This window comes from Pinus tabuliformis, chromosome 2_1 (assembly GCF_031772625.1).
Source record: "Pinus tabuliformis cultivar Carrire ecotype Pingquan chromosome 2_1, CPIR1, whole genome shotgun sequence".
NCBI classification, from domain to species: Eukaryota; Viridiplantae; Streptophyta; class Pinopsida; order Pinales; family Pinaceae; genus Pinus; species Pinus tabuliformis.
In genome coordinates this window covers 260,369,908-260,383,503 of record NC_142299.1, presented here as the reverse complement: position 1 = coordinate 260,383,503, position 13,596 = coordinate 260,369,908, and the positions used below count along the sequence as shown (strand labels likewise).

The window sequence follows — 13,596 nt, the reverse complement described above, 5'->3', positions numbered from 1 at the left end:
GGCCCGCCCACAAGGAACTATCCTGATGTTATGAAACCTCGTCCTGAAGAAAGTTTGACTCTCCGTTTAGGGTTAAGCACAAAAATGGGCTGTGTAACACTCCCCATATAACGATGAAGCAACACACATTCAAATAAACATGGGCGGAAATTTCCCTCCTGTCATCCTGCGACGTTCAAACAGTTAACTTGCCAAGAAAATCCAGCCCCGCAATTGCAAAACGTGTAATTTTGCATTCAAACATTAGAGTCAAAGTCAGAATCAGTAAGTATATTCTTAGGGTTTTTTCTTCATCGAGCGACGAGTTCTGTAATTTTAAGTTTTAACGAGGAATAGTTGAACAAATTCATTCTTTTAACGTGTAAAGTGCAAATTCTTCGTAAATTCTGTAAGGATTTTGTGGTAAACCTGTTTCAAATTTTGATTATAAAATTTCATCTAAACTTTCGTGACGTAACTAAATTAAAATAAAACTCACTCGGGAGAAAAAATTCCTACTTGTTAACTGTCTCCCTCAAATAGTACCTGTTTGAGTTCGATCCTTTTATCTCCAACTCACTCGGGAGAAAAAATTCCTACTTGTTAACTGTCTCCCTTAAATAGTACCTGTTTGAGTTCGATCCTTTTATCTCCAACTCACTGCTTTAGATCATACTCAATTTCTGAGAGCGAACCCTCTATCTTCAGGCCTTGCTTTGCTCACCAAAAATAATCAAAAAGTATTGGCAACTATGCGACTTGCGCGACCACGGTGGGCATGAAAGAGAACGAAATCATCCAGCTTGTTAGATCAGACGGCACTGTTCAAATTCTTCAAAAGCGCCTCCAGGCCGTCCAAATAATGCAGGAATTCCCTCACCATTTAGTCTGCGACTCCCACTCTTTGTTCATCGGGCAGAAGACCCTGTCGCTTTCTTCAAACGAGCAACTAGAGGTGGGAAACAAGTATTTCCTTCTGCCACACCATTTTTTCCGGTCTGAGTTAACGCTCGGATTGTTGGCTTCCTTAACATTACCGTCGTCCCTAAAATCTCCAAGGACTTCCAATGGTAGCGTATCAGCCTCTTTGCGCAGTATCAAACGTGCGACTGTTCTTTGCCAACCGTTTCAGATAGAGAAACGCGATGTGGGCGGAGGTCTTTGGATCAAAGTGTCAGAGGAGTTTATTACAAAGCTTTTGGAAGACACGAGGCTTACCGTTGATGAAGGAAATCATTCATTGGGCAGCAATTCAGTAGATGACAAGCACAGGCTGTGCAATACTCTAGAACTGTGGAAGGATTATGAACAGTTGGTCACGTTCAGAGGCCAGTGCTGGAGACCAGAGCTTGAGACTATCGAGCAAAAGGAGAAGAGGGGTAATTGCCACAAGCTGATCTTCAAAATGAAGGGACTCAGCGTCAACAGATCTTGATCAGTTTGAATGTATTGCCTTTTAATTGGAAGAACTTTTTACTAACCCAAGAGATAGTTAAGAAAGGTTAGTGTCAATAGTACATAAACATAATCTAATTACCTTTTCACACTACTATTATCAATGATACTTCAGTGATCTTCCATGGATTTCTTGTAAATGTAACATGGATTTGTTGTAAATCTAACTATAGAACTTCACTTCGAGATTACTTTGTTGAAATCATTTCTTTTTATATAAGAGCATGTCTCATTTCTTTCTAAAATCATTAGTTCCTATTATGTAATTTTATTTAGATCTTACCATTTTAAGCAATTTTACATGGTTCATTGTTATCCAAATAAGTTTGTACTTTATTTATATCTTACCATTTTAAGCAATTTTACACGGTTCCAAATACGTTTGTGCAAAATCATCTTGAACATAATTTTGCAATATTTCTTATAGGGTGTGGAATGAAAAGAAGCACCTAAATCTATCACCTAAAAATTAATAATGTTTTCTATTGAAGAAATTAAAGCATCTTGCGATTGATCAGCTACTACATTTACTTTCTTATTATTCTCTTGTTGTCCATGTCTTTGTTTTCCTTTTAGAAACATACAATATTTCTCTTTGTATCATTTTTTCTCATGATGCCATCATTCTAGCCTCTCTCTTATTTCATAACTTCATTTCTTTGATTTTCCATGATTCCCCAGGTTCTTTCCTCTCTCGCATTGTCCTCTCATGTTTTATAGAATCGAAGAATTAATCACATTTTCTCACTAAGGATAACACCAAAAACATCAAGGAACTTTAAACTCTTTGAACCAAAGACAAAATCACTCACAACCATGACTATGCCATTTTAGCTTTCTAGAAATGAGCACAAAATAAAAAGAGCCCTAACGTCATCATCAAGTTTAATTTTTGTAACTTAATTGGCTAGTGACTATTATAATTCACTCAAATGATTAATTATAAACCCACCTTCTAATATCTTCTTATAGAATAAACATTTCATAAGAAATACATTGTTCGAAGATGTTGTCACTTTTTCTAACACCTGTAGCACAAGTCCTTGAGGAGATATAGAAAGCTCCCTAGAGACAACCTCTGGGTTGATTGTAGACCAGTGCCTAGGAAATCTTAAAGAGAGAAGTGCATTTAGGATTATTTGAGGGATTATGTTGCACTCCAATCGTCACGTAGTTTTGAAAGATAATAAGGGGGGGTTTGGTTCAACAGTCTGTCATTAAGGTGAACTCAAGTAGATACATGGATCCAAATACATGGGGCAGAACGGGCCAATATCAAAGTGAATGTCTAGTTGTGGTGGCTGACACACAACAATAGGTAGCTTAGTATTGGAGTTGTAGTAAAATGAAAAGGAGGAGATAAAGGAAGGAATGTGATGCATAGGGCTTGGAATAACACAAAATCCTAAGAAACAATATTCCAGTAGAAGTATCGAAGAATGAAGAGGAGGAATGGCAGAAATAGTGGAGTGCTAATTAATGTCCCAAGATCAAAGGAGCGAAAGGAAGGAATGTGATGCATAGGGCTCGGAATAACACAAAACCCTAAGCAACAATATTCCTATAGAAGTATGGAAGACTAAAGAGGGGGAATGGCAGAAACAGTGGAGCACTAATTAATGTCCCAAGATCTATACATCTTGAGTACATTTGTTTCTAATTAGCATATGTAAATTTATGCTCATACAGGTACTGTAGGCTATTGAATAACACAAGTCAATCTGTAATTACCACAGGTACTACTACTATTTAGAAACAAATATATAACCATGAGAGAATGAAATCGACAGCTTCATTACACAATTTCAGTAGAACAGAAACATACATGAAATGAGATTTACAAAAAGAGTTTCATTAATCCTCAAAATGAGTCCAATATACCAGTCCATTTTATTTAGCCATATATCGCTTGAGTCCCTCAGGCAATTAGAACCAAAGTGGAATCATAAAATTTGGACCACCACGGGTGCAAAATTATGGAACCTATATTAAGTGTTTCTTCCCTCTATTTATAAGTAGAGGGGGAGTTTTTCATTAACCGTTACAAAATATCTCAGCTAAGGGCCAGTTGTCCAATTGACTAGCTATCTTGGTGTGCGATATCCTGCTGCCCAAAATGATTACAAAGGATTTGATTTATTTCTTGAAAATAGACAAAAATGACATAAAATAGGAAAAGGAAAATTGAATGATTACTGAGGAAAATATCTCCCTTCCATTCGTGTGATCACCCTTGATCAAGACACATCTCTGCCATGATGTGCCTCTCTTGTTGCTCGGCTAGTTCACCTATCGCTTTCGCCTTAACTACCTGATGTCACCACTATTTGCAGCTGGTAGTGATCAACTATGGTTGCTTGTCATAGAGCAGAAGAGGAGATTGACCTGGTAGTCTTTCATTGTCAAACTGTGAGGAGCTCCATGTTGAGAAATTAAGTCTTCCTGAGTCCCATGCCTCCATTTAATCCATGAAGATATGTGCATGAAACAATGAAATGCGTTTTTGTTTCCCATGTAGTCCTTGGTTTCTTGTCCTAGGGGCTTCCATAAGATTAGCCCATATCGATTTACAACTGCTCCATGCCCTCATTCAATACCGTAGTTACCAATCCATTTGCCTTTAAAGCTTTGTATTTCCTCATTGGAGCGGTTTCATATCACAGACTTCACAGTGATGCAGTATTCAAAATTTTCGATTCTCGACCTCTGATATGACAAGCTCCTTCTACTTAGCCCTTCCCACATTTCTAACCATAGGACTGAGGGCTGTGACCTGGTTCTTAGCCTTAAGGCAGTAAGGCCTTTTTCTCCTACCGGGGAATATTGTTCCTTTGTAAACTTGTTTTTTACCTTGGCACTTTAAGTTCCTCTTGACTTTGGGCCAACCCTTATTTCAGAGCCCCCCTATCAATGAATTCCAATCAGTGTTTTAAATTTGGTGCACAACATTCACTTCACCAATCACCATTTTTACTTAACCCTTGGTACTTTCATGCTCCTTGTGACCATAGGCCAACCCCCATATTGAAGCCCCTTAATAAGAGGTTTTCAATCAGCGATTTCATTTTGATGCACACATGCTACAACCTTCGATTATCGATCTCCGATATGTGACTTTTTCACTACCACATGTCACTTTATGAGTGGTGATATGTGTCACCCAGTTTTGGCCCCTTATGACCCCTCAAAAAGCTGAATCTACCTGCGCAATGTCCACCATACAGTTGCATCATGCTGACATGAGCTACACCATGTCCCTTATCGGAACCAACCATATGCTTCCAAGTGTCATGCATCAGAACCAATCATGTGTAACCATGTTTCATTTATCGGATCTAATGATCTTCAACCACGTGACCCCTTAAGGAGAGAGAAAAGGTGAACCCTCTTCTTTTTTTGTAATTGATTTCCTTTGTTAAATGTTTCAAGGCATTCTGGACGCTTTAGTGCTAGAGGCTCAAATCTCAACAAATTTAATCACAACCATAACTTTCTGTGATATTGCAACTTTGGAAGGGTGTCACCTGTTTGATCGCTGATTGTGATGTGCCAATATCTTGATGCTCTGATGCATTAGACCTCTGATATGCAGGATTGTCGATGTGCGGGATCTCTGATTTGCAGGATCGCTAAACGTATATCAGTGGAATGCTTCTGTTGTACCATGTGCTACACCTTAGGGTGTATTATTGCCGATATGAAGGATTTTACCCTAAGGATTTTCTCCTTGACTTCTAGTTTTCAAGGATAACTTCAATCTACTATAAATTTTAATTCCAAGGTCCATTTGAGGAGTTATATATATCGTTAGAAAGATAATTCCGATAGTTATCCCTTGGAGGAGGTCCTATTTAGCTATGAGTGTTTCTGTGGCTTAGAATATATATGAAAACCTTTATGTTCTTGTGTACTTTGGTCAGCTGAAAACAAATTTAGTGGTGAGTGAAAAAATTGGCCCCAACTAGGGACAACAACATGCTCGCAAGGTACTAAGAACTTGTAGGCCAATAGCCTTCACCATTTTTCATGGAGTCAAAAATATAATGAATCGATAAAACTAGAAAATGTCCATGGAATTTTATTTGCAGGAGATCCTTTCCTCATCAAACTAAAATGTAGAAATATAAATTCTAAAAGTTGGAAATTAACTGCTTGGCTAGTGAGCTTATTTATGTATAAATCATACTAATGTATACAACTCAATCCTCCTAATTTTAGTTCCACCTTATAATCACACAAGCCTACGATCAGAGTACTCGACCTTATGCCTTCATGCTACTGGAATTTAAAAATCAAAACAAGTATGCACCTTGGAAAATATTTTGACAAAAGATTGATATGTGCCCCCAACTTAACCGTTGATGCTCAACACTTTTAATCTCCTCCATGAACCTTCTAATGGGGTTATTTTCATGAAAATCAATGACTAAAATAGGCAGGAATCCCATTAGAAATTCATACCAAAGATTTGACACATACCTTAGAATTGAGGAATATTGTTGCAGGCCAAAGAAAGATGGCATGTAATCATCTACTGGATCATGGAACTGATGAGAGAAAATTGCAGCTGCCTCATTTTCTTGAATAGTCTGTTGACGAGTATCTTCTTGGTTAGGGTAGCCACTAACACTACTTGGCTCTTTTTCTTTATCCGAAATGGGTGTGGAGGGGGAGGGTGACTTCTCTTCTTAGAGGGATTCAGGGTTAAAGAATTTTGGATCTAAAGGCCCCTTTATCTTATATGTTAGCTTAGGAGGCACTGCAGAAGAAGTACCTTCATTTTTGTCTTTCCCTCTCGATCTATTTTCATATGACCATAAATATTATTTCTTGTGTAGCTGAGCGTGCATGAGATTAGTGAAGTGCCTACAATAATCATCAATCTCGCCATTCTTCAGTGTTGCATGAATATCCTCCTCCACTTCTTTATATGCTTTGATTTCTTTTTCTTTATCGGAGAAAGATGAATATTAGTTCCCCTGAACTTTATTTGCATATGGTATCTATTCCTCGAGATGATCCTCTAGATATAATGGAGGATGAGTGTGGTCTTGTTGTTCTTTCTTTTCCCCTTTCCATATTTGTAGCGGAGGCATTCATTATTGGGAATTTAAACATGGATTAGCAACCTCGAGGTTCAGTCGTTGAAGGTTTCTATTTTCTAACTCTAGTTCTATTAGTATATATAAGGAGTTCGTTATTAACCTCTCCATCTCTTCTATCTTCTCCTCCATGTCTTGATAGTGGATTCGTTAGAGTGTTTACAATTAAGATTCAGACAGTGGAGTCGCTAGGGTGTTTATAATGAAATTCAGACAGTGGAGTCACCAAGGTGAGATATCTTCAACCCACACTTCGCTTCCTCACCTAACAGAGGGAATGTAAAGATTTGTCGTACCGAGGGGAAAATATTCTAATCCATTCCCCGACAACGTCGCCAGAAAGATGTTGTCACCTTTTCTAGAACTTGTAGCACAAGTGCTTCAAGATATATAGAAAGTTTCCTAGAGACAACCTCTAGGTTGATTGTAGACCTAGGACTAGGACATCGTAAAGAGAGAAGTGCATTTAGGATTATCTGAGGGATTATGTTGCAGTCTAATTGTCACATAGTTTTCAAAGATAAGAAAGGGGGGCTTGGTTCAATAATTTTTCATCAAGGTGAACTCAAGAAGATACATGGATCCAAATACAAGGGGTAAAACAGGCTAATCTCAAAGAGAAATGTCTAGTTCTAGTGGCCGACACACAACAATAGGCATTTTAATATTGGAGTTATAGTAAAATGAAGAGGAGGAGAGAATGGAAGGAATCCGGTGCATAGGGCTAGGAATAATCCTAAGCAACAATATTCTAGCAGAAGTATGGGAGGTTGAAGAGGTGGAATGGTAGAAACATTGGAGCGCTAACTAATGTCCCAAGATCTATACATCATGAGTACATTTGTTACTAATTATCATATGTAAATTTGTGCTCATACAGGTAGTATAGGCTATCAAATAACAAAATTAAATATGTAATTTCCACAGGTACTATTACTACTTAGCAGCAAACATATAACCATGAGAGAATGAGACTGGTAGATTCATTACACAATTTCAGTAGAGGAGAACCATATATGAAATGAGATTTACAAAGGGGAAAACATATTGCTTATAGCCATGATTGGAATCACCAAAGAGTTTCAGTAATCCTCAAAATGAGTCCAATATACCAGTCCAATAAATTTAGCCTTACATCGCTCGAGTCCCTCATGAACAGGCAATTAGAACCAAAGTGGAATCACAAAATTTGGAGCACCATGGGTGCAAAATTCTGGAACCTGTATTAATTGTTTCTTCCCTCTATTTATAAGGAGAGGGGAATATTCAAATTAACAGTTACAGAATATCTCATCTAAGGGCCAGTTGCCTAATTGAATAGTTGTCTCGATGTGTGATATCCTACTGCCCAAAATGATTACAAAGGATTTGATTCATTTCTTGAAAATACACAGAAATTATAGAATTATAGGAAAAGTAAAACTGAATGATGACTGAGGAAAATATATCCTTGCCATTCTTGTGATCACCCTTGATCATGCCACATCTCTGCTATGATGCGCCTCTCCTACTTCTCCGTTAATTCACTTGTCCCTACCGCCTTAACTACCTGACTTCACCATTCTCTGGAGCTGGTAGCAATCAACTGTGGTTGCTTGTCACAGATAAAAAGTGGAGATTAACCTGGCAATCTTTCATTTTTTGATTGTAAGGAGATCCATGCTGAGAAATTAAGTCTTCCTGAGTTCCATACCTCCATTTTCTCCATGAATACGTGTGCATGAATCATTCTAATTCATTTATTTGCCCATGTAGTCCTTGGTTCCTTGTATGATTGTGATGCGTCGATCTCTTGATGCTCTGGTGATTTGGACCTTCGATATGTGAGATTTTCGATGTGAAGGATCTCCAATATGCAGGGTCACTAATCACATATCTGCGGAATGCTTCTGTTGTACCATGCACAACATCTTAGGACCTACGTTCACTGATATGCAGGATTTTACCCTAAGGATTTTCTCCTCGACTTTTCATTTTCAAGGGTAACTTCAATCCATTGTAACTTTTGATTGTGGGGTCCATTTTATGAGTTCTATATATCGTTGGAGTGCTAATTCTGAGAACTCTCTTGGAGGAGGTCCAATTTATCTATGAGTGCTTATGTCGCTTAGAAGATGGATGGAAAATCTTTTGTTCTTGTGTACTCTGGTCAGCTGAAAATAAATTTTGTAGTGAGTGACAACAGAAGCCAAGAGTATTTTATACCAATTCCTTCATCAAACCCTCCATTTTTTATTTCTTTTGAAATTTTGAAAGCCACTTATGCTTCGAGGCACAACCAACTTTTTCCTATTTCTTTTGTGTCAAGAATATTCCATTTTTCATCTTTCATAGTCACTTTCTTCTTTGTTATTCCACCCATTAATAAAAACATATTATTTTTATACAAAGAGTCCTTAATTTGCATCTTCCATAGTTATCAATTTTTGCCATTAAAATCCTCAATCCTAAACCTTCTTCCACCATTGCTCCAACTTGAACAAGGAACTATCCTTTCTTATAAGTTTATCATCCAAATAAACCTTTGATTATGATACCAATTACTAGGAATAAGATCATGAAGTAGTACAACGAAAACAAATTTGGAAATTAAAATTAGATTGACATAATAAAAAGGAGAAACCGATAAATATGATTTACTCAATTTGGGATACATACATGGAGAAAAAAACAATCCTTCTTTTTATTCCTTCTAGAAAAATGAAGGGATACAACCTATAGTGCATCTACTACAACCTCCTCTATAGTCTCACACAATCTCCTCTTTCTCTCAATTACAATAATCTTTTAATAATACATATTTGTAAGACAATTATCTAACAAAAGGAGGGTTTCCTTATAAAGGGAAAAAAATCACATTTATGACCTAATGATGAATGGTCCAAATTCATTACGAAAATTCCAATATTTTACAAGGAACATTTTTCAAAAAAAATCTCTTTGGGGGTGCTTCCCTTCAAATTGCACTAGGAACTAGGATCCAAACATATATACAAGAACTATGAATCAGGAAGATAATTAGGCTCCATAAACTAGACTAATTAAAGTGATCTTTACATCACTATAAATGTCTTGTTGTGTTGAGTAACATCAAGGTGATAGGGACTATGCTCACAAAGATTTGGACATAAATTTTCCATTTAATGCATCAAAATGGATTTGGAAGGTCTGAAATTTTAAATTTCTTAACTGAGTCCTATCACTAAAAGGGGCCCTAGAAGCCAATTTCACTAATTTCTCCTCCTAGACTATATCAAGATAGACCTAAATTAATATAATGATCCATTTGACACCAACAACTAAGTATTTAAGAAGCCAAAGCCTAGATATATATAGGTTTATTGTCATAGAATCCATATGATTATTCAAATTGATAGTTAGAAAACAGAGAGAGATGGAAGACTAGATTATAACTTCATCATCAAGTCAATCTACCTCATGATTCCATTGTTCATACAGAGAATATGAGTTTGTCCATTCAAACTTTGTTATATTTAGTTTTTTTGTAACATAGTGGTATTGATATATTGCTTTAATTTTAAATCACACAAATGTTAAATCAAATTATTCATTGTTGGAAGAAAATATACACCTTATTGCAAAACAATTAATATTATAGAAATTGAAATATATATTATCTCATTTAAATATTTCCAAATTAAACCATAATTAATCAAACTTATATATTATTAATGACATTATTATGAAATATATATTATTTTTTAAAAGTAAATAAATTTATATAAAATTTATATAAATTATATAAATTGAAATTAAATCACTAATCGAGAACCACCATATTATGAAAAAACTAAACAAAACAAAAACATGAAACAACAAACTCATATTCTTTATATAAACATTAAAATAAAAACGCTAGAAAAATTAGCTTCACATTAAAATCATAATTTAATTCTCCTTTCTCCTTTTTTTCCTCACTATTAATTATAAACATTAAAGTAAAAACACAAGAAAAATTAGCTTCACATTAAAATCATAATTTAATCCTCCCTTCTCCTTTTTTTTCTCAGCATTAATTTTACCTAACACGTAGACGTTATGAAATGAACTTATAAATCATCTTTGGTTACCCCTATAGAAGTAGACATGTATAGATTGAATTTATAGTCTTTGGTGATTCATGTGCAAATCAACATGTTTATTCGACTGAATTCTCTAGAAATGAACCACATAGGGAAATGAACCACATAGGATTTTGGTTTATTCCTATGGAAATGGATATGCACACTTTGAATGAATATTGTTACCCTTGAACTTCTATTAGGAATTGGGACCTAATCACGATTATAAAAAAGATGCATGAATCAAGAAGGTAATGAGGCTGCATGAGCAACACTGATTAAGGTGGTTTTTACACTATTAGAAACATTTTAGCATATATATATATATCAAGGGGCTAGGAGCTATTATCACAAAATTTTGACCATAGAAGTGTGATTTAAAGCCTCAAAATGAGTTTGGATGGTTTTAGTATCTAGATTTCCAAATTGGAACTTACCACTAAAAAGGACCCTACAAGCCAATTCCTTTAATTTCTCCTCCTAGAGTCTACCAAGATAGATAAAAAATTATAAAATGACTTGAAAAGAGAAATTCTATATATTGTTTTATTTTCCCAAAATCACCTAGGCATAAAAATGAATAGTTATTAAACAAAGATAAATAGAAAGCTTTATTATAATTAATGTTATGCAAATTAGAATATATCCAATTTCATTTAAACGTCTTCCAATTAAATAATATATGTCCAAACTTATACAAGATTAATTATATTATTGTAAAATATAAATAATTTAGGAAAAAGAAATTATATATATATATATATATATTATCTATTAAACTAACTTAAGTACTTACAGAGGATTTGAACGGGTGACCTATCACAAGGAATGCATCCATTGACCATCAATTCAAAATCCGTAAGCAATTATAAATATATTATAAATTAAAATACAATCAACAATTTCAAAACCAGACCAAAAGTTTTGAATAACAAACTCATATTCTTCGTAGAAACCACTAAAGTAAAAACACGAGAAAAATTAGCTTGACATTGAAATCATAATCATAGTCGTCCATGTCGCCTTGTTTACTCACCTTTCACTTTATTAACACATATTTTGTGAAATGAACTTACATATACCAGACTTTGGTTATTCCTATGGAAATTTAAATCTAGAGAATGAATTCATTTTCTTTGGTGATTGCTGCGCACACAGACATGTTTATTCAAACTAAATTCTCTGGGAATGAACCATATAATCTTTGTTTATTGCTATGGAAATGGACATGCACACCTTGAATTAATAGTTTTTGGTTATTCCCATGGAATGGACATATTTATTTAACTAAATTCTCTAAAAATGCGCCAATTAGATGTTGATTTCGTGGATTAAAACTTAACCAAATGCAAAAGTTGTAGAGCGATCACGTGGAGAGGGCGATTCATGACATCATCGAAGGCCCGCCCATAGGAACCACCCTCATGTTATGAAACCTCGTGCTCAAGAAAGTTTGACTCTTCGTTTAGGGTTAAGCACAAAAGTGGACCGTGTAACACTCCCCCTATAACAACGAAGCAACACACATTGAAATAAACATGGCCGGAAATTTCCCTCCTGTCATCTTGCGGCGTTCCACTAGTTACCGTGCCAAGAAAATCCAGCCCCGCCATTGCAAAACATGTGATTTTGCATTCAAACATTAGAGTCAAAGTCAGAATCAATAAGTATATTCTTATGATTTTCTTCATCGAGCAACGTGTTCTGTAATTTTAACGAGGAATAATTGAACAAATTCATTTTTTTAAGGTGTAAAGTGGAAATTCTTCGTAAATTCCGTACGGATTTTGTGGTATGCCTATTTCGAATTTTGATTATAAAATTTCGTCGAAACTTTCGTGACATGAGTAAATTAAAATAAAACTCACTCGGAGAAAAAAATTCCCACTTGTTAACTGTCTCCCTCAAATACTACCTGTCTGAGTTCGATAGTTTTATCTCCAACTCACTGCTTTAGATAATACCCAATTTCTGAGATCGAACCCTCTATCTCCAGGACTTGCTTTGCTGAGCAAAAGTAAGCAAAAAGTATGGGCAACTATGCGTCCTGCGCGGCCGCGGTGGGCATGAAAGAGGACGAAATCATCCAGCTTGTTAGCTCAGACGGCACTGTTCAAATTCTTCAAAACCCCCTCTGGGCCGCCCAAATAATGCAGGAATTCCCTCACCATTTAGTCTGCCACTCCCACTCCTTGTTCATCGGGCAGAAGACGCCGCCGCTTTCTCCAGACAAGCAACTAGAGATGGGAAACAAGTATTTCCTTCTGCCAGACCATTTTTTCCGGTCTGAGTTAACGCTCGGATTGCTAGCTTCCTTAATATTACCGCCGTCCATAAAATCTCCAAGTACTTCCAATGGTAGCGTATCAGCCTCTGTGCGCAGTATCGAACGTGCGTCTGCTCTCTGCCAGCCGTTTCAGATAGAGAAACGCGACCTGGGTGGAGGTCTTCGGATTAGAGTGTCAGAGGAGTTTATTACAAAGCTTTTGGAAGACGCGAGGCTTAACGTTGATGAACGAAATCATGCATTGGGCAGTGATTCAGCAGATGACAAGCATAGGCTGTGCAATACTCTGAAATTGCGGAAGGATTATGAACAGTTGGTCACGTTCAGACGCCAATGCTGGAGACCGGAACTTGAGACTATCAAGGAAAAGGAGAAAAGGGGTAAGTGCCATAAGCTGATCTTTAAAACGAAGGGTCTCAGCCTGAACAGATCTTGATCTGTTGAATGTATTGCCTTTTAAATGGCAGCACCTTTTATTTTTTGAATGTATTGTCAATTGTACATAAACACAATGTAACTGCCTTTTCCCACTACATGATACTTTGGTGATCTTCCATGGATCCTTGTAAATGTAACATGGATTTCTTGTAAATGTAACTATAGAGCCTTCACTTCCAAATTACTTTGTTGAAATTATTTCTTCTTAAAGAACATGCCTTATCTCTTTCAAAAGTAATTAGTTTCCATTATG

The 13,596-nt window shown here is 36.0% G+C and overlaps 2 protein-coding genes across 2 annotated transcripts; both read left to right on the top strand.

Annotated features, from left to right (window-relative positions):
• The first annotated feature begins 757 nt into the window (after positions 1-757).
• On the top strand, positions 758-1,414 carry LOC149199732 (uncharacterized). The gene has a single exon (XM_089400676.1). It carries the CDS (start codon positions 758-760, stop codon positions 1,412-1,414), a length of 657 nt encoding a protein of 218 aa, XP_089256802.1.
• An 11,234-nt stretch (positions 1,415-12,648) lies between these two features.
• Positions 12,649-13,341, top strand: LOC149199731 (uncharacterized). The gene has a single exon (XM_089400675.1). It carries the CDS (start codon positions 12,649-12,651, stop codon positions 13,339-13,341), a length of 693 nt encoding a protein of 230 aa, XP_089256801.1.
• Positions 13,342-13,596: the final 255 nt, after the last annotated feature.

Bases quoted from the DNA above. Each gene is read 5' to 3' on its own strand.
- LOC149199731 (XM_089400675.1), top strand. From the start codon at position 12,649: ATGGGCAACTATGCGTCCTGCGCGGCCGCGGTGGGCATGAAAGAGGAC.
- LOC149199732 (XM_089400676.1), top strand. From the start codon at position 758: ATGAAAGAGAACGAAATCATCCAGCTTGTTAGATCAGACGGCACTGTT.